The sequence below is a fragment of the Pavona decussata genome, unplaced genomic scaffold (genome assembly GCF_977016875.1).
Source record: "Pavona decussata unplaced genomic scaffold, jaPavDecu1.1 SCAFFOLD_338, whole genome shotgun sequence".
Classification (NCBI taxonomy): Eukaryota; Metazoa; Cnidaria; class Anthozoa; order Scleractinia; family Agariciidae; genus Pavona; species Pavona decussata.
In genome coordinates this window covers 252551-272876 of record NW_028145726.1, presented here as the reverse complement: position 1 = coordinate 272876, position 20326 = coordinate 252551, and the positions used below count along the sequence as shown (strand labels likewise).

General features: G+C 38.5%; 3 protein-coding genes and 1 pseudogene across 6 annotated transcripts in view; 3 read left to right on the top strand and 1 right to left on the bottom strand.

Moving 5' to 3' along the window:
* Positions 1–20326, top strand: part of LOC146453315 (uncharacterized) — a 93569-nt pseudogene that overhangs the window by 13630 nt on the left and 59613 nt on the right. The gene's annotated exons all lie outside the window — the stretch shown is intronic.
* LOC146453316 (uncharacterized) overlaps positions 1–20326 on the bottom strand; it is an 80456-nt gene that overhangs the window by 8033 nt on the left and 52097 nt on the right. The gene's annotated exons all lie outside the window — the stretch shown is intronic.
* Positions 1–20326, top strand: part of LOC146453317 (uncharacterized) — a 102311-nt gene that overhangs the window by 65159 nt on the left and 16826 nt on the right. The gene's annotated exons all lie outside the window — the stretch shown is intronic.
* On the top strand, positions 2282–4287 carry LOC146453318 (uncharacterized). 2 transcript variants are annotated; one of them, XM_085096764.1, is made up of 4 exons: positions 2282–2974; positions 3068–3130; positions 3247–3300; positions 3516–4287. In XM_085096764.1, the coding sequence occupies exons 2-4, from the start codon at positions 3098–3100 to the stop codon at positions 4014–4016; spliced, it is 588 nt and encodes a 195-aa protein (XP_084952890.1). In that variant the 5' UTR covers positions 2282–2974; positions 3068–3097; the 3' UTR covers positions 4017–4287. The 2 variants fall into 2 exon arrangements, with proteins under 2 accessions (XP_084952890.1, XP_084952889.1); XM_085096763.1 differs by having other exon boundaries at positions 3247–3318.

Genomic DNA, 20326 nt, shown 5'->3' with positions numbered 1-20326 from the left:
GAATGGCAATTCACTCTATTGGTACCAATCGTACCATTGGTACCAATGGTACGACGAATGGAATTCAACTGTACTCAAACCGAAGCGTAGCGAAAAATTAATAGTCTAAGTCCCCTTAATGAGTTGCAATTCACCAATGGTGTACCAATGGAATGCCAAGTCACTCTATTGGTACCAATCGTACCATTGGTACCAATGGACGAACGGAATTCAACTGTACTCAAACCGAAGCGTAGCGAAAATAGTTTAAAGGGGAAGTATCATGGGGTTTTTTATCAGTCTTTTGTTAAAATGATAAAATAAGACCTTTAAGCAGCTGCCAAATAATTCTAAAATGACGAGAGGAAAGAAATCAACTCAATTCTTGAAAGGAACAACTCGTGATCAGTGTTCTAGCTCATTTTGGAAACAGAAATACGAGAACTTGAAAAAAATTAGCCTAACAGTTTTCAAGTTTCAATCCATAACTGCCTATTCTGTTTTTCTGACCAGAGGCACTAATCGCCAGTTTTATTGCACTGGGGTAATAATTTATAACAAACTTGACAATTATTTCGTGGTTTCTGCTGACAGACAAACATTTTGGGTTTTGAAATGACACAACAAATTTGCGTGATACTTCCCCTTTAAGTCTCGTAAATGAGATGCAATTCACCAATGGTGTACCAATGGAATGGTAAGTCACTCTATTGGTACTAATCGTACCAATGGTACCAATGGACGAACGGAATCCCACTGTACTCAAACCGAAGCGTAGCGAAAATAGTCTAAGCCCCCTTAATGAGATGCAATTCACCAATGGTGTACCAATGCAATGCCAAGTCACTCTATTGGTACCAATCTACCATTGGTACCAATGGATGAACGGAATCCCACTGTACTTAAACCGAACCGTAGCGAAGATAGTCTAAGTCTCTAGCTCCTTAATGATTTGCAAGTTACTCTATTGGTACCATCGTACGATTGATACCAATAGACGACCGGAATCCCACTTTACTCAAACCGAACCGTAGCGAAAATAGTCTAAGTCCCCTTAATGAGATGCATTTCACCAATGGTATACTAACTGACTGCCAATCAATTCCATTGGATTCCGTTTGTGTGCATTGGACATCACTCTCCGTGACTACTCAAGAGTTCACTTAGATAAAGTTTCCAGAAGCAATAGACCGTATTCGTATTCTCGATATTGAACTAGAACTAGCTTGCACACGAGGCTTATGCGGGGGAATCTTTTCACATGCAAATAGTTTCTAATATATTCCCCCGCAAGAGCCTCCATTGCAAGCTCGATCCAGTTCAATACCGAGAATACGAATATGGTCTATTGTAACCATCATCTACAATCTTTTTTAACCAACTTAACCTTAGGGCTTTTATCATGTTTTCATTATCAATCATTCTGATACCACCAGAGTCGTAGGGCGCGCAAGTAGAACGCCTAGTGACTTTATCTTTTCCATTCCATAAGAATTGAAACACCAAATTTCCGGCGGAGTAGGTAGCACAGAGCTGGGGTAGATCATTTTTTAAAGCAAAAAGGCCTTTATAATAGTAACTTTACCATGGATGGACAGCCCTCTAACTTCCCAAGGTTAATCGTATTCCTAATTTTCTTCAGTCTTTGTTAAAATTCTTCTCAACTAATAGCTTGACGTCATACGTTATATATATATCCCTAAGAATTTAACACATGTTTGCCATTTAACTCCAAGTGGTTGATCTTCACAGCTCCTAAGAGAACCAATCCACATTGCTTCAGTCTTTTTAACATTCAGTTTTAAACCAGAGGCCTTCTGAAAATTTCCAAGTAAGTTTAAAAGGGCATTAGCAGAGTTCAAGTTCGATAAAATAGCTGTCGTATCATCCGCGAACTGCAAAAGTTTAGTCTCTCAACCATTGATTTTCGTCCCTTTGATACTGTCTCTATTTCTTATGGAGATAGCCAAAATTTCAACCGCTGTTACGAACAGGTAAGAAGGGAGAGGGTCTCCTTGTCTCACTCCACGCTCTATACTGAAGTAATGAGAACACAGACCATTATTTATAACCCAACTTTGAATATTCTTGTAGAAAATATTTACCCGTTTTATAAAATCCGGCCCAAAATTGAATAGTTCTAAACATTTATTAAGAAAGTCCCATTCTAAGCTGTCAAAACCTTTCTCAAAGTCAATAAAAAATAAAATACCAGGTTTGTTTTTGTCTTTTGTATATTCCATTATGTCAAGAATTGAGCGAATATTATCAGAAATATTTCTACCCGGAATGTATCAGTAGTATATGTTCAGTGGAATTAAGCCCCGTTAGTGGATCCCCTTGGATCCCCTTGGATCCCCTTAATTAATATTCCTAAGCGTCGAGTCCATGACGTCATCTATTGTTAAAACCTAGGGAAAAAATGCGTTCCTCCATACTAATGAAGTGTCGAGGTTTACTAATGAGCGTCACTCTTGCACAAAGGAAACAATAGACATGCCCAGGCTTGCCCGCTCTATACCCACCCTGATTGGATCTTAAGATTTATATTGTCTGTTTTGAATAAAAAGCGGGTAGATTTCGAAAGCGTCATTCCTTCATTCAACTTAAACTCGCTGGGAAAACTTTTTTTCGATTTTCAAAACCTTAGTACCGTTGAAAATGGCTTTTTTCACAAACGTTATTGATCTTCAAGCTGCCTTGAGCGCTTGTTTAACTGTCCGCGACTGGGAGATGTTGACGGAAGCCGTCCAAATCCCAGAGAATTTTGTTCCGTTGGCGTTTGCACGATTGACAGAATTGACACTCCAAGATATCGAAGTAAGTTTTATATTGCATTGGTCGTTATTGCCTTCATTGATTCAATCCATCACAATACTGTTTCTTCTCTGATCTTTGATGTTTCATTTCATTTTAATAGCTTGGTGAGAACCGCGAGTCAGAGGAGTCGATTCATGCGTCCACTTGCGTTCAAAATCGCGTAGCAGCTGATACGGTAAGTTCAATGAGTATTAGTATGTGTTTTGTGTTAATACTTTTCACTGACCCTGCCTTACTAATCTTTATAACTTTATCTTACTCGCCGTAGAATGAGGAAACTATCAGCGCATTTGACGAAATGTTGGCCGAATATTCTCAGCGCGAAGCACTTGTAAGTATTGTTAAAGCGTTTTATGTAATTGATTTATAAACCGTTGGATGAAGTTTTGAATGTCCAACAAGTGTCTTAGCTCTCTCTTTTAAACACAACTTTATCTTTCATTGCAGGGATCAAACAACGAGGAACTGCCTGAAACTGGCAGCGGGGAGGCTGATTTGGAGGTGGATTTGAGCGATTCGGTAAGTTTTTTTTTTTTACAAACTTTTTTCTAGCACGATAACAGACTGTTTTACGCACTGTTAAGCAATTTTAATTATGCGGGTTACTTTGACTTACATTTGCATGAAGCCCTTGTTAACTTCGTTTACAGACACAATGAAATAAAAGCGATGTGTGAAGAAGCTGGGTTGTAATTAAATTATATTTTGCTTTACAGTTTACGGACACTGAACTGCGAGATATCGAGGACATGGAACGCGAGAACGAAGGATTTTTAATGTGTGACAATGGATTCAACAGTCTAGGAAGTCCTAAAATATTTCACGGTCTTAGATACAGAAAATGGATGGACGAAGTATGGGAATCTTACAAGTTTTATGTCCAAAAAATGAAAGAAGACTCTCGAGACGACCCAGATCCTACACTTTGTTTAGAGAAAGACAATTTACTGCGTCAGGCGTATTTCAAGTACGCAAGTGATGACGGCCATCATCCCGAAAGTTTCCGAGTGTTGAAGGTTTTATATGAAAGACATATTGAAGGCAAACACGTACCTTTTGAAGGTTATGTCATCAGCCCCGAAGAACATAAAGAGATAGAAAGAGATAAACAGTTATCTTCTTATTCTAGAGCTTTTGCACGAGATTTACGCAGATCAAAATGTATTGCTATGCTTAACAATATAAGGAACCAAGATCTTCCTGTTTGTTCTAATTAAAAATATTGCATTACCGTCTGTGTAAAAATAGAGCTGTCTTGAGATCCTTTGAAAGATTTGAGTGAAATAAAGTTTTATTCATCTTTACACCGCGTTAGTCACTAATTATGTTTAACAAATCTTTGACTCGAGCTCAAAAATTTGCATGTGAACTATCTCGTGTGTCTTTTGTTTGACAAACAATAAGTCACACCCAACACCTACTCTGATTGGGTAGTCCCAGAGTCAGTGTTTATAACAATACCCGAACCGGCTACACGCAAGATTCTCAGACCGTCAGTTCCTTAACAACATGGCTAGCAAGTTTACTGTTGGAACCCCAAACACCCTCGGAAAAAATGTAGAATAGTGATATTGAAATAGAATATCGGAAACTATTAGAGACCTGTTTCAAAACCATGAACGGAACAAGGGAATTATCACAGAGAGCTTGTAAGGCAATTAAAACTTAGCGACGCGCGACACCCACGCGTGTGTCTGAGAAAAATAAAGACACATGACTAAAAATGGCCCGTTTGTCTCCTTTTGTCCCGTTTGGCGTGGTTTTGACCTTTCAGGCCTGGTTATGGCCTTTCAGGCCTGTGTTTGGCCTGGTTATGGCCTTTCTGGTCTTCTTTTATTTATGAAGGAGAACGCTTAGTAACCCCGCCTTCATCGATTTTCTATAAAACAGACGCGTTACTTTCTGAAGTTTAGTTTCCTGTCAGAAGGCGTGCGGTTCAAACCAAAGATGACGAGCACAAACTATACCTTATACCTGCAACAAGGTGCTGGAAATGATGAAGACAGTGAAGAAAGCGATTTCTCCCAAGAAAGCGAAGCTTCTAGTCAAGGAACGGAGTCTTCAAGAGAAGAAGAAGAAGAAACAGAAAACTTACAGCCGTGGTCACGCATTCTTGATGAAGCCGAGAACCGCCACAAGACCCAGCTTAACGCTTTGATCAATCAATACCAAGAAAACGGCGATTCAGAAAATGTGGCTCGTAGTAAAGCCGTAAACGCTCTCGTTCCTGTTTACAGAAAAGAGCTGAGAAAAGTGCTCTTAGAGAATCTACAATGGATGCGAGCAATGAAAAAAGATCCCACCTTTAAAAAAGTGATGGAAACTCAAAAAGAGCTTAAAGACACAGAAGGATTTGATTGGTTGGAATCGACGGAACTTGCTATCGATAAGCGAAAATTCTTACTCAATCGATTATACGAAAACTGAGCAGCCCATTCCACTAGATCAAGACTAAACCTACTATGAATGTTATGGAATTTCTTTTTTATTTTTTATTTTTTATTTTTATTTTTTATTTCCTGGACCTTTGTATTGTTGCATTTCAATAAAACTGTAAACAAGCAACTTTAAGTGTGTTGATTGATGACTTGAAAATAATAACAATAATAGTAAACTTGTACAAAAAAATTTAAAAAAAATCTGAAATTTGAAATACAAATTACTAAAGCAAGATCAAAACTTTTTAATTAGACACTGTTATTTGTGATGACACTTTTAAATAAAGATGATGATTCCAAAGTTAAGAGCTGTTGCGTGACTAGCGACGCGCGACACCCACGCGTGTGTCTGAGAAAAATGATAATAATAATAATAATAATAATAATAATAATAATAATAATAATAATAATAATAAAAACATATAACTACAAATGGCCCGTTCGTCTCCTTTGTCCCTTTTGGCGCGGTTTTGGCCTTTCAGGCCTGGTTATGGCCTTTCAGGCCTGTGTTTGGCCTGGTTATGGCCTTTCTGGTCTGTGTTTGGCCCTTCTGACACTCTAGATAACCTGACTGTTTGCGAAAAAGATGTCATTTGTGTTCAGTCACCAAACTGTCAACATGGTTTACAAGAGAATTTGCAGAAACTGTCCGATTCTATCTTGCGGGGCGAAGTACCTTGTCAGATTAGCTAACCATCTCGCGGATGTTCATCAGTTGGATCACATACAGCGAAGACAGTATTTACAAGAGGCGAAACTGCAACCTTAAGTTAAAGTCGTAGTTTACGAAAGTGAAGCGGATAATTCCGGAAAAAATCACTTTCACAATCCAGTACAGTCACAAGAAACGGTGTACGAACTGTCAAGACATCGGAGGAATGAGGCCTCTTTTAAAGAAAAAACTACTACAAAGACTACAAAGAACAAGGCAAACCGAAAGAAACAAAGAAAGTCGAACTCTTGGCTTAGAAGCTATAGGAAAATTGTGTAGAGACGGAGGGAATATTTATTATTCCTCGAAATAAAACGAAAAACAAAAAACGGATTTGTAATAGTCAGTCAAATGATTCATTTTCATTCCTTTTCCTTTCAAATGGCTGTGTGTTTGATTCTTTTTTCTCGTTGTTTTTTAATAAAGGTTTTAAAACGGTATCTCTTGTCTGGTTCTATTGCTAGCAATTATAAGTCGCGTGTTTTAATTGATCCTTGTTAAGTTATATGAAATTGATTATATACTAATGCGTCAAGATACTCCCTTGGGGTTTTTCAGCAGATCTGAACTAATTTTTATGCAACTTTAGGTTCGTGAACCCGCATAATTAACTGACTAACGGTGCGTGACTTTAATAGTTTTTCATTTTCTCGAGATAGATAGGAGAAAAAAAGACACACAAAGATAGGTTTACGCATCAACGCTTTATTAGGACTCTTAACATTGATATAAAATCAAATTGTTTTTCAAGAAAACTGTCAGCATGAGTATCACAGATCAAGTAAAACGCATCCTCATCACTGCTCTATAACCCCATTTTGTCTTTGCAGTTTTGGTCGTGAACTTGTCTTGGGAATCTCGACGGTTAGTTTCGGAGGGTTTCTTCGTTCGGCAAAGAATTCGCTGAGAGCGTCTTTGAAAGGGGTTCGCATTTTCGAGCAATGGCGACTTTTTGGGGTTCTTCTTGTTTTCTTGCTTGGATAGGGGATACCAGGTCTTGTAAAACATTTCTCGCCAGGGTCATTATCACCAGGTCCTTTCCTCTCAAGTGAGAAATCATCTAGGCCACATTGCTCTCTTGTGAATCTTTTAAGCAGAAGGACTCCAAATTTCTTCACCAAACCTTGAATTTGCAACCACACTGTATCTTCCACGCCTTTCTCTTTCTGATTAAATAACAATTTCTCGAATTGAATGACCAGAAGTTGGACCGCCTTCCAGCAACACACAGCTGTGCTCAACAAGCGGCTACTGCGTGCATCGTCGTGCAGTAATAATGAATGAACGGTTACATTCCAACTTAAAAGTCCAGCGTGTTCCTTCCATCGCTTTAAACCTTCAGTAACAGCTTCCAGATTACGTTCGGGAGACAGAATCAGGGTAGAAATTTCTTGAGACACCCTTTCTACATCGTACCACGCTTTTATGAGGGAGTTCCATGAAGAAGTAATCATTGCATTTTTGATAGCGTTTAGGTCAAAGTAAGCCATCTCGAGAGAACGTTTGAAATAAACCGAAGGAAAACGAAGCAAATATAGCTTTAGATCGAACAGTGAAATGACACGATCAACGAAATCTAACCGCTTTTATTAACTCTAACAATAGAGTCTTGACTATCCTTATTCAAACTGACCATACAAATCTTAAGATCCAATCAGGGTGGGTATAGAGCGGGCAAGCCTGGGCATGTCTATTGTTTCCTTTGTGCAAGAGTGACGCTCATTAGTAAACCTCGACACTTCATTAGTATGGAGGAACGCATTTTTTCCCTAGGTTATAACAATAGATGACGTCATGGACTCGACGCTTAGGAATATTAATTAAGGGGATCCAAGGGGATCCAAGGGGATCCAAGGGGATCCACTAACGGGGCTTAATTCCACTGAACATATACTACTTGTATCCTGATTGATTCTCGTGTATTAAATCCGTTAGAACACGCTTCAGTCTTTTCGCAATGACTTTAGAGGCTATTTTTGCATCAACATTTAGAAGAGAAATTGGTCGCCAGTTTTTAAGGTCGCAGCGGTCTTGATCCTTTTTCTCAGAAAGCGTAATAACAGCCTGTCTCTGTGATGGACTCATTTCTCCTTTTATAAGAGACTTATTGAAACATTCCAAAAAAAGGTTTCCGACTGAGTCCCAAAAAGTTCGATAAAATTCTACTGGTAATCCATCATTCCCAGGAGCCTTATTTAATGCAAAAGAATTCAATACCTTTGAGCATTCTTCTAAGGTGATGAATCCTTCGCCAAACTGTTTAAACTCTTCCGAAAGCCTTGGTATTGGTAGTTCTTCGTAATTAATTAAAGTACGCTTCATTTTGTTGCATACCATCACGGCGAGATTTATACAGACTTTCATAAAATTCCTTTCCTGCTTGTAGAATTTCAAAAGGATCTGAAGTGATAACGCCACTTAGCTGAAGTTTTCGAACATGTTTTCTAATGTGATTCCGTTTCTTTAGATTAAGAAAATATTTAGAGTTCTTTTCCCCGTGTTCATGCCAGCTTGCTCGGAATCTTACATTCAATTATACCTTCAACTTTTACTTCGTACATTTTTTCCATCCTTTCTTTGAAGACATTTAGAGCAACCAAATTTTCTTCAGATGAGTCATTTTGAAAAGCTAAATGCGTTGCTTGAAGTTGTTCGTTTAGTTGTTGCTCTTTTTCTTGTCTTTGTTTGCATTTATTCATAGAATATTTTCTCGAATGCTTCTTAATATTATACTTAACCCAGTCCCATACTGAACGCAGATCAGACAGATCTACCCTACCTTCTTGTATCCAGGTGGGAATCAAACGATTTATTTCATCAACATACAACGAATCTCTTAATAAAGAACAATTTAATTTCCAAAGTCCAGGGCCCTTGACAGTATCACCAACATCTTTAAATTCTATAATAATTGCGGAGTGGTCAGTTTTTATTGATGGTATGATATCAACATCACAAACGTTATCTGATAAAGAGTTTGAAATAAACCAGTAATCCAATCTAGCAAAAATTAAAGGTTGTGATTGACTCCAAGTATAACTCCGTTTTGTGGAATTTGTGGGATACGCCAAATACCATGCAAATCAAGTTCCCATTGTAAATGTTTTATGGCATTGATTACACACTGTCTGGGGACAAGAATCCCACCCCTTTTGTCAACAATAGGGTTCAACGGACAGTTGAAGTCCCCACCCATTATGTTGTTTTCAGTTTCAAAATCATTTGTCTTTATGCTTTGGAGAACCGAATAATAAAAATCAACTAATCCATTATCTTTATTTGGACCATATATGTTAACTAAAATAGCCCGTTCACCTTTCAAGAGTACCTTGAGCATAATACATCTACCATTTACGTCCGTGACTATTTCTTCAACTGTACAATCAAAATTATTCCTTGTTAGTATTGCTACCCCGCGAGAGTTACTAGCCCCATGCAAACAAAAGCAAGGAGCGCCCCATTCCCTTTTCCAGAATAACTCATTATCTTTTGTAGAATGTGTTTCCTGCAGAAAAATGACATCCACTTTTTGTTTTTTACGCCAAGTAAAAATTGTCCTTCTTTTACGGAAGTTCCTGATCACTCTTACATTTAGAGAGAGAAATTTACCAACTACCATGTGTCAGAATAAAATACAAACAAAGGAAAGCTAAACCTAAGACTATATCGAAAGTAAATAATTGTAGGCACGAAATAAAGATATGTTAATAGTTGTAGGCTGACAACTAAAACTTTTGTTGTCAAACCAAACCGAAAAATTTAGTACACATAGAATTAATCTTAAAACAAAAGTGAATACTAAAAAATAGAGTAACGAAAATTTCCTAGAGCTTACAAAGTTCGCTTCTGTACCCTTTAACACAGGCCGTCTGAACACAAGCGAATTCATCGCCAGGTATCGACTATAAAGAGCGTTGCCGTTGTTGTGCTCCGAAGTAAGCAAATTTAATAAGTAACATATCAAACACGAGACACAGTGTTTCATCACATATCAAACACCGAGAAAGACAGTTGAAAATACGACGCGAGGCGGAGTATTTTTGACGAACTTCGAGGATTTTGATATTGTGATGAAACACTGTGACGAGTGTTTGATATAACTTCTCAAACAAACTGATTTTGAAGGAGAAATCAAGGATGCAAAAACGAGGAGTTTTTCATCAGATATACAAACACGTCATGGTGCATGATTTCCTTTGTCTTTGGCTTTTGAATTTTTAATGAATTTGAGAACAGTTATTCAACAGGTACCGCCTTACCGTCTATGAAAAGCTTTCCTCTTGTAAATCGCACCTTCCTGCCGTTGTCGAAGGCCTCTTTCATGATTGGGAGTGCTTTTTTTCGGGTTTCGAAGTCATAAGGAGTGAAATCTTCCACAAATCGAATTCCGTTGACGTTGACACGAAGAATTGAAATTCTCTCTTGAAAGGTCTGCTATAGAGTTTAGCGATGATTTGTCTGGGTTTGCCATCCCGTTTTTTGCCGGCACGGTGTACGTTTTCTATTTCGCTTAAGTCATCATGGAAACCAAGTAGAGTAAAGTAATTCTGTATTATCGTAAAGTAATTTTCGCCATCCTCTTCAGCCACAACCAGCACCCGAATATTAAAATATCGTGAATATCTTTCCAAGCGTTTTACTCTTTTCTTCAACTCCGTGTTACATTCTTGAAAAGCCTTCTATGTTTCATTTAACGCTGTATTCAAGCTGCCAACATCTTCTTCAAGCTTCTCTACTTTCGGCTTCAACTGGTCGATTTCATCAATTTTTGAAATGACGTTTTCAATCTTCGCAAGTCTGGCATCGGTGGTGTTTTTAAAAGTTGCTTGTTCGTCACGTATTATTTGCATTTGTTTTGTAAGGTCACTTCGAAGGGATTTGAGCTCTTCAAGTCGTTCATGGTCGACTCTTCCTTCGTCACTTTTGAGTTTTCTTTTGGTTTTCGCTCAAAAATTCCTGCTTTGCCTGTTCTTTTTCCTGATCTAAGTCGTACACCAGACATACAGCGCGAGTGATGACAAGTAAGGCTAATTCTAGGAGCTCAACACGACACGTCTTTACTACATAGTGTTCAGTCCCAGTCCCCAGCATTTATATACATGCTACTCTGTTTATTGTATGAACGTAATAACGTTACAAATTCTTTATCCTGTCTTGAGTTATATATTTTTACGCGTCAGCGAAAAATGTTTTGAACCATAAGCTGTCCTGGTTGATCGCGCGAGATCACATTGCTGAATTCCGATGACGTTCGAGAGCATAAAACACTTGTGGATGAAAAAATTACGCTCTCTCTCTCAAATATTTCTCCTGTGGAAACTATTAATGCACTTGTGTAAAGTTTGAAATGCGTACAATAAAAAAAATTTGGCTACCACGTGATGTTTCCACGCGTGCAATTTGGCCGCTCGGATAAAAATAAAATATTTGTTTCAAAATTTATTACTTTGTAAATATTTCTCATATGGAAATATTTATAGTCCTATAACAAACGTCACAAGAAAAGAAATAAAGGGAAAAAAATGTTTGGTTATGGTTCGAAATATATTTGAACGTTTACTTTAAAATTAGGGCGTATTGTTTACAAATATGCACTGCGAATGACAAGCACAAAATGTTCAAAACAATTAATGACTATAGGAACATTTCTCCTGAAGAAATAATTCAAACTGAAATTTAAGAAAAGAATACAGGAAAAATAATGTTTGGTTGTGGCCCGAAATATTTCAGTTAGCGCTTAAAATTAAAGCGTGTTTACAAAACTTATGCGCTGTGAATTGCGAACGAATTACACAAGTCCAGCACAAAATGTTTAAAACAATTTATAACTCTCTGAATATTTCTCTTACAGAAATGATTTCTAGTCTCTAAGTAAACGTGAATTCTCTGTGAATGTTCAAAATTAATTTATCCACGAATATTTGTCGTATGGCAACGATTTAAATATTTGTGTATAATTTGAAGTATGTTAAATATGGAAAATTACCGACAGTTGCCTGCAAAATGCATTTAATTTCTATGCGACTTGCGAGTTGCTTACTAACCCAGCTCACCACATGTTTGTTTTCAATCCGGCGCGATGACGGCATGTACCTGCCCCGAGAGTACAGGGCCTTGACGTTATTGGACAAAAACTAACTCGCTAATATATTCCGTTTTTACTAGCAACTACGCGATCTTAAACAAACTTGTCACTTCGCATGTATTTTATTACCCCTGAAGAAGGCTTATGCAAGTAGCCGAAACGTTAGGACATTAAGATCTTTTTAATACCTTTCAACCAGTGTAGCATTTGTAAGAAATAGCGTATCTTCACACGTAAAGGATTTTGGCTACGTTACATCCGGTCACATCGTTTGTCATGTCAGCTAAGACCATTAAACACGCGGCATATGCAATTCATGAAAGTAACTTGTACCCTTCCATTTATGAGTTTTTCACTTGATTGCTTTGTCCAAAAACCCTTTGTCTTGCAGGCGTTTTTATAGCAGCAAATGATTATCAGATTGAGTGGCTCATTGTGAAAGGAATAGCTGATTATGCAGATGGTGCCGAGTCAACGACAGAGAGTTGGAGTCCTTTTGCTAGTGTGATGGCAGCTTCTGTTGTAGCACACATTCTGAGTGATTCTAATGTTTTTCGTACGTGGCCCCACTATGAAGGTACAATGTCAGACAAGTTTTTGTCTTACTTTTAGTTGAGTTATTTTCCTTTATGAAAGCCATTGACGTCATTGTGTCACTGTAACTTTTAAGAATCATAGGTCGAAAAGCGTCATCACATTCAGCCAAACGTGTTTTTCCCTTTTTATACAGTGGCTCTTGGTGCTAGGGTTAAAATTTTGACTTAATAAATACATACAACAACAGTGATTTTTTCAACTTCACGGTTCAGATCATCTATTCATGTTCGGGCTACTCTCCAACTGAGCTATCAAGTCAACTGTACTGTGTGTTGGTTGAAAGTCCCCAGATGTTGAAAAAGTGGCCAAAGAAGATACTAAAGTTTATTACTATTAAGGCAAGAGTGTATCCAGAGGAGACAATTGCGGTGTGAATTTTTAAAGATTTGGTTCTAAAAAATATAAATCCAATCGAGGGAGCCAAAGAAAGTGGATTGTATTGTGTCTAGGCTGTATCAGCTGCGACTGATAAGGGACAGAATACGTTCTGTTAATGACTCGGAATTTTGCCACAACCCATACCTTCCAGTCATCAAATTTCCCCCGATATTGCCGTTATAAATTATCTTTTGACTACACTAAAATCAGTCTTGCAGATGCTCACATCTATTGTCATCATAGAATGTACTGAGATTCTTGGTAACCAAAAAAATGGTAACACAACAAATTTGCGTAAAAGAACATTATGACGTAAACTATGGGTGGATTAAAAGCGCCATCAGTTTGTTTTTATTTCCTTAGATGCGTCGTATCCAACTTACATTATAAAGAGTATCCGCTTTTTCTGCTAAGGCCTGTAAAAAGATCTATCTGAATATATACTTTTTTTATTGAAGAAAGCTCTTTGTGTATTTTTCTATTTTTATTGATGAAACGTGACAACTAAAAGTAATGTAAAGAAACACATGTCCTCGCAATTAGCAAATGAAATTTGCCCAGACAGATGCCGCGTTAAAATTTATTTTGGGGTCCAGTTTGAGGATCGCGTATAAAAGTACACACGAGTGACCACAAGTGACCACGAGTGTCCACGAAAAACCACGAGTGACAATAACATCAAAATCTTATTCTGACGTCACAATGGCGTCATTTGTTATCAAACAGTCACTATTAAACTGCAAATGGACCGTTTTCGGACCACTAAATTGGTAAATTTGATACTCAAGACGTATCCGAGAGACGAGAGAGAAGCGGATGGGGGGAGGGGTGTGGCATGTGGGAAGGAAGGTCTAAATCTCCCTCCTCCCGTTACCTTTAATCCCACCCCTTCCCCCCCCCCCCCCCCCTCTTCTTACCATCCGCTCTCTCCCAATATAGGAATATTAATTACCATGCTGTAAACAGCAAGATTTAGGTCACGTGCTAGGCAACCAAAATCGTTCACATATATCTAGTTTCATTCGGCAACAACACGACGCGAAAAAAATATTACGGAGGTTCCTGGAAGAAAAACTGAAACGCTACCTTGTCGATTGGCAACCACGCAAAACCACCAAAAAACGCACACGTCCGCCTTTGCGTCGCTTCGCGTATCGGAAGGAATCAGAGTGCGTGTGTAATTTAATTGTTTAGTTTAGTTGTTTATACATAACGCATCCGGCAAAGCGGCATGGCGTCCACAAATCCTTGTAGTGTAGTTTGATGCGAGTACCGCTTTACGGCTACCATTATTCACTTCTGCATTAACGAGTCGGCTCACAGGAGCCTTTGATTCTTTATATCAAGCGCGGCTCCTGGTGTCAGCTAGAGTTAAAATGTTGCATTTATGAAAGCATACCACAACAGATATTTTTATAACTTCATGATTCGGACATTAATCAAGTCAACTGTGTGTTGGTCAAAGGTATTCCCGCATATAAAAGAGTGGCGAAAGATGTTTTTTTTTTTAATCATTACTAGTGAGACAGTAGTGAATCCAAAGGAGATACTTGCGGTGTAATTTTGTAAGATCTTTATTTTAAAAAATTATAAATCGATACAAGGGAGGCAGAGAAAGTGGTTACGTTAAACTGTGTCTAGGCTGACCAGCTGCGAACCAATGGATCACAATAAATTCCCCTTATTTCTTGGAGTTTTGCAACAGCCCATACCTTCAAGTGGTCAAATTTCTACCGAGTTTAACTTTATAAATAATCTTTAAGTACAGCGATGTACAGGGTTATAGATACTCGCTATTATAGTCGTCATAGGAATCACAGGGATTATGAAATATAATGAAATATATATATGACATAACCTTGGATGTGCTAAAACGTAATTCTAGTATGTTTTATTTCCTTAGATGCGCCATATCCAGCTTACATTATAAAGAGTATTCGTCAGCTCAACAAAACCTACGAGGAAAGGCTTTTGCCATTTCCTTGGTGTGAAAACTTAAGCTTCCATCTGAACGACATTTTTACAAGGCTAAAGATCGTTGGCAGAGAACAGACACAAGGAACATTGACTCATGAAATCACCAACATGACAGCTATCTTCAAAGCTCACAAAGATTGCCAAAAGCCACGGACTGTGCTGATCGAGGGTGATCCTGGCATGGGAAAGACGACCTACTGTCAAAAGCTGGCTTATGACTGGGCAACTAAACAAGATAAATGGGACGAGTCTTTCCCCGAGACTGAGGTGCTGTTGCTTTTAAGATGCCGTGATATCAAATCATCTAGCATTAAAGAAGCCATTGATGATCAAATTCTCCCTTACGATGTAAACGAAGAAGAAAAAGAGGTGTTCTTTCAATATATCAAAAAAAATCAGCTTAAAGTTCTGTTAGTGCTCGACGGAATGGATGAAATGGAAGCCAGTAAACAAGAAATGATTGAAAATCTTCTTACCAGTAAAGAGTTTACAAATAGTCACATTGTTGTTACATCTCGTCATGAAGCCGGAAAGAAAGTAAGGCGATTCTGTAACACACTGTGGGAGATTGTCGGATTTACCAAAAGAGATGCAGAGAGTTTCATACTAAAGTACTTCAAGAACCGCACATCGGACAAGGGACACTTGGCTGACAAGCTTTTAAAACAACTTTGGTCTACCGAATTCAGGTATGCTGATTTCATATCAAGAGACTTGTCGCAACTTACAAAAAACCCTCTCCATACTGCTTTACTCTGCGGTCTTTTTGAAGATTACAAAGGCATACTTCCCGAGAATCGAACTCAACTGTACATTCAAATTGTCCAGTTCGTTTTGAGAAGATACGAAAGAAAGAACGGATTGTCAAGCAACAGCGAACATCTTATATCAGTTTACAAAAATGAACTGATATATCTGGGACGTCTGGCCTTTCAAGCTCTTCGTAAAGGGGAATTAGATTTCCAAGTATACGAATTTGGTGACGCTATTTTCAATCTTTTAATCAAGTTTGGATTTTTGACAATCCAGGCAGGTAGTAGTAAGATGAATCCTTGCTTTCGTTGTGGGTTTTTTCACAAGAGCTTTCAGGAGTTCTTTTCCGGCCTTTATCTCGCGTTTGAGACTAGCGATGAAGATATTTCTTACTTCATGTCTGATAACCGATATTTGCATGAAATGAAAGAAGTTTTTCTGTTCATGACTGGAATTGCAGGCTCCCAATGTGAAAAAACAGCGGTTTGTGTTGAAAGAGGGGTAGCTTCATTAGTTAATTTGCTTTGTCATGTATCTGCAAGTAAGGTTAACTCATATCTGCAATTCGCCTTATACTATATATCAAAGTGTACAAAATTCAACGAAAACTTCAATTACCGATTGTTTGATACATTAGTTAGGAAATTTAACATAAAAAAATTAGTAATAAGGAAAGATTTCCAACCAATTGAGCTATTGTATGAATTTGTGGGAGTAAACTCCTCCCTAACGGAGTTGGACTTAAGTTTTAACGATATTGATGATACCGGTGCTAAATCCCTTTCCCAGGCCCACACAGTAAACTCCTCCCTGACTAGTTTGGATTTGTGTTCGAACCGTATTGGTGATGCCGGTGCTAAATCCCTTTCCCACGCTCTTACATTAAACTCCAACCTGACTAGTTTGAGTTTGAGAGGAAACAATATTGGTGATACCGGAGCTGAATCCCTTTCCCAGGCCCTCACGGTAAACTCCTCCCTGACTGATTTGGATTTGAGAAGGAACAGAATTGGTTATAACGGTGCTGCATCCTTTTCCAAGGCCCTCAAGAGAAATTCCTCTCTGACTAGTTTGGATTTGAGTGAAAACAGTGTTGGTGCTACCGGTGCTAAACACCTTTCCCAGGCCCTCAAAGTAAACTCCTCGCTGACTAATTTGGATTTGAGAGGGAACAGTATTGGTGATACCGGTGCTGCACCCTTTTCCAAGGCCCTCACAGAAAACTCCTCCCTGACTACTTTGGGTTTGAGTTGCAACAGTATTGGTGATACCGGTGCTGAATCCCTTTCCCAGGCCCTCAAAGAAAAGCTCTCCCTGACTTATTTGAATTTGAGTCAGAACGGTATTGGTGATACCGGTGCTGAATCTCTTTCCCAGGCCCTCAAAGTAAATTCCTCCTTGACTATGATAGATTTGAGGGCTAACAGTATCGGTCGTTATGGTGCTGATTACCTTTCTGATGTTAGAAAGGTGAATAAAATAGTGAAAATACTAATTTAGCTGTTTATTATGGGTCATGAGGTGAACTAAACACGTTTAGCAGTTGCAGTCGAACATCTTGTGAGCGGCCATCTAAACTACCACTAAAGGTGGTTGGCTAACAATTTTAGACGTCTAAAATATTGTGATTTGACTTAAATATCAAGAAGAAAGGACTTAAACGCAAAAAAATGCCGTCGGTCTAGGGTAACAACTTGGTTTATAGGATTTACGATGGAATGACTCAAACTGAAAATTGTTGAGAATTGCTTCCGTGTGTTGTCGTTTGTTGGTCGGTATTTTACAAACGAGATTCCTTATTTACTAGTTAATATTCATACTTCAATGATCTATTTGGTTGTAAAAGGTTAAGAGAGGTGCTCGCTCTGTGATGTTCGACTGCATATGTAGGTAGTAAATAACACATACTTTCAGTGAGTTATGCAATGCTTACTATGCCTTGATATACAGTATACATTTCGTCTAATCGTTGTACAAATGATTGTTTATTTTAATCAGGCAGAAGTAAAAGTAATGTTTACTTCATTAATGCTTCTGTAAAATTGCTGTATATTTATTAAGTACTTTTACATGTTGTTAGAAATGTATTTTTGTAAATTGCAAAACTTTTGCTTCAGTTTAAAAGACTTCAGCGAACACTTTTTTATTTTACTCTTGGTCTTCAATAAAGAAGTGAGACAGTTCAAAGACTAAATTCCTTTGCTTAGTGGATCTGGGGTCTGATCAGTTCGTAATCTTCTCGTGTTCAATTGAATCAAGAGAGAATGACTCCTAATCATTGTCTCATCAAGTACACTCAAACTAACCTCGCTGCTTTCCAGGTCTACTTCACATGCATCTGGATGTAGGAGAGCTCAGTTATGAATGAGACTCCTTCACTTACTGGGTTTAGAACATGTATATAAACAAAGACGTAATATGAGAACTTGTATTGCTCTAAACTATGGTCGAAAAAAAAAATTGAAAGCCTGTTATAATTAGCTGGCTCGGCAGTCGCGTTTGGAGTGTAAAGAACGAGTAATATTTATAATTTAATGGCTCGACGACCCTCCTGATTCGCGATCAAAATTTAAAGAACGAGAAAAGTTTATAATTTAGTGATTTGACCGCTCACCAGTCGTGGCGTGAGTTTGTAAGAACGAGTAAGGTTTATAATTTAGTGGCTCGCCAGTCGCAGTCAGAGTTCAAAGAAAAAGTTAAAGCGACGGACAGCTTCGGGATTAACCGCTTTCCCAAAAGTTCATACTTCTGCGATAGCAGGCAACAAACGTCCGTCGAGTGACCAATAACCTTTGCACTTGTGTTAGCGAGGTGACGCCACAATTTCCACACTTGCATCTAAAGTACAGTGACATTATGTTGGCGGATAAATAATTTGACGAATAAGCGTGAGAAGGAAGCATGTCAACACGTATAATATTTTAAAAAATGCATGATCAAAGCACTTTTCACTCACGTGAATCTTATCATTTCTTAACTTCTGTATTGCATGACCTGTAATCGATCCTTTAGAATATGTTCGAGGTCTTCGTTGGCCTTCATTTTCTCTTGGTATCTCGCTGTCCATTCTACATCCACCAGTTGGCCGTCAGCAAAACCTTCAGCTTCGTCATCGCTAGAATCACGTACTCGAGGTTTTTGGTAATCTCTATTGTCATAAGCGGGATAATTCTTGTTCGGCTTCCATTTCGCATACAGCGATAACATTTAGTATAATTTCTGAGTCATTTGAGGGGCACCCAATGGATCGTTTCGGTAAGTTATCTGTACGGAAGGCCCTTAATCCCCTACAATTTTCTAAAGGGAATTTTCACCACGAACTTTCGTGATATGGGAAATTTAAGGCCTAGTGTTTTCGGATTCATAAAATGTTGTTTTAAAAGGTCAGCTAAAATTTTCGGAAAGGAAATAAGACGTACGGTTTATCGGGAAATGGACAAAAATTCCCTACTAATTTCGAAAAGACTCAAGTTCCCCTAGAATGACCGAACAGATAAAAATGTTATAGCGCTGCTCAAAATGAACCTATAGAGCTTTAAAGCCACTCCAGATCGCCTAAAATAACGTTTCAAAGGATCTGAAAGAAAATTGTCGTTGGGTGCCCCTGTCTTTTCGATCCAAGTTCGTCTCCGAATCCGATGACGTGCATCACATTGTAAATTTCAGTAGAATTCTGATGGCTATCGAGCCCGAATCGAAAACCAAATTTGTTACAGAAAACCTCTGACCGATCTTAAATAAAGAGAACTGACTGAGAATCACTTCAGGGCCGAGCTTGATCAAATCAAGATTCTGATTTGGTTAAAACTTTTAATTTTCTTGTATCGCGGAAAAAATGGGGGGGGGGGGGGGGGATATGTGCAGTTTAACAATAGTTTGCGTATGGTCTATTTTCACGGAGGGTAGTTTCGTCGGCTGGGGACCCTGTGGTAAAGTCTTTAAAATTATTGAACATATTCCTTTTCTGCAAAATGAATCGATTTTCAGTGTTATTCCCATACACGAGTACTTTTTTACGTTGTATAAGCGTCTTTAAAACACGCAATAGGATGATAGCTGAATTTAATCGTTTCTCTCACGATTGAGGCACATAAATGTGAATCACGACGTTTCGACCGCTATACTGCTGGTCTTCATCAGGCGATGGTGTTGACTGACTGCGTAACAGTATCAGAAGCACCTTGGTTTGTGTTGATTGGTGCGTTTCGATCCTATCTTAAGCTGTTGTTGATTGGAGGATTTCAATTCTTGTCGTTCACACTAAAAATTGTTCCCTCGGCGGTCCGCCTTGGTACCGATCGGCTGCTGTGTTGTTTGATCGTGGGCATCCATGCTTCTGGAATTTCAATTCCATTATCCCGGTTGATGTTGTCAGGGTGAAGACTTCTGTGAATAGCACCTTTAACCCTATGGGTGTACCAATGTGGTTCTCGGTCAACAAAATTAACCTCGTCCCAGAGAGGATAGTGGCCCGTCGCATTGCCGTGTTCTGAAACGGCGGAGGATTGGGTTCGAGTAAGCCGTATGTCTCTATCGTTAATCCATTCATGCATAGATCTTTCCGTCTCTCCAATATAGACCTTGGCA

What these genes read in the sequence shown, in the direction of transcription:
- LOC146453318 (XM_085096763.1), top strand. Translation starts at nt 3,098, where the DNA reads ATGTTGGCCGAATATTCTCAGCGCGAAGCACTT. An exon ending in ATTCTCAGCGCGAAGCACTT is followed by an intron (nt 3,131 to 3,246) that starts GTAAGTATTGTT and finishes CTTTCATTGCAG; the next exon opens with GGATCAAACAACGAGGAACT. An exon ending in AGGTGGATTTGAGCGATTCG is followed by an intron (nt 3,319 to 3,515) that starts GTAAGTTTTTTT and finishes TTTGCTTTACAG; the next exon opens with TTTACGGACACTGAACTGCG.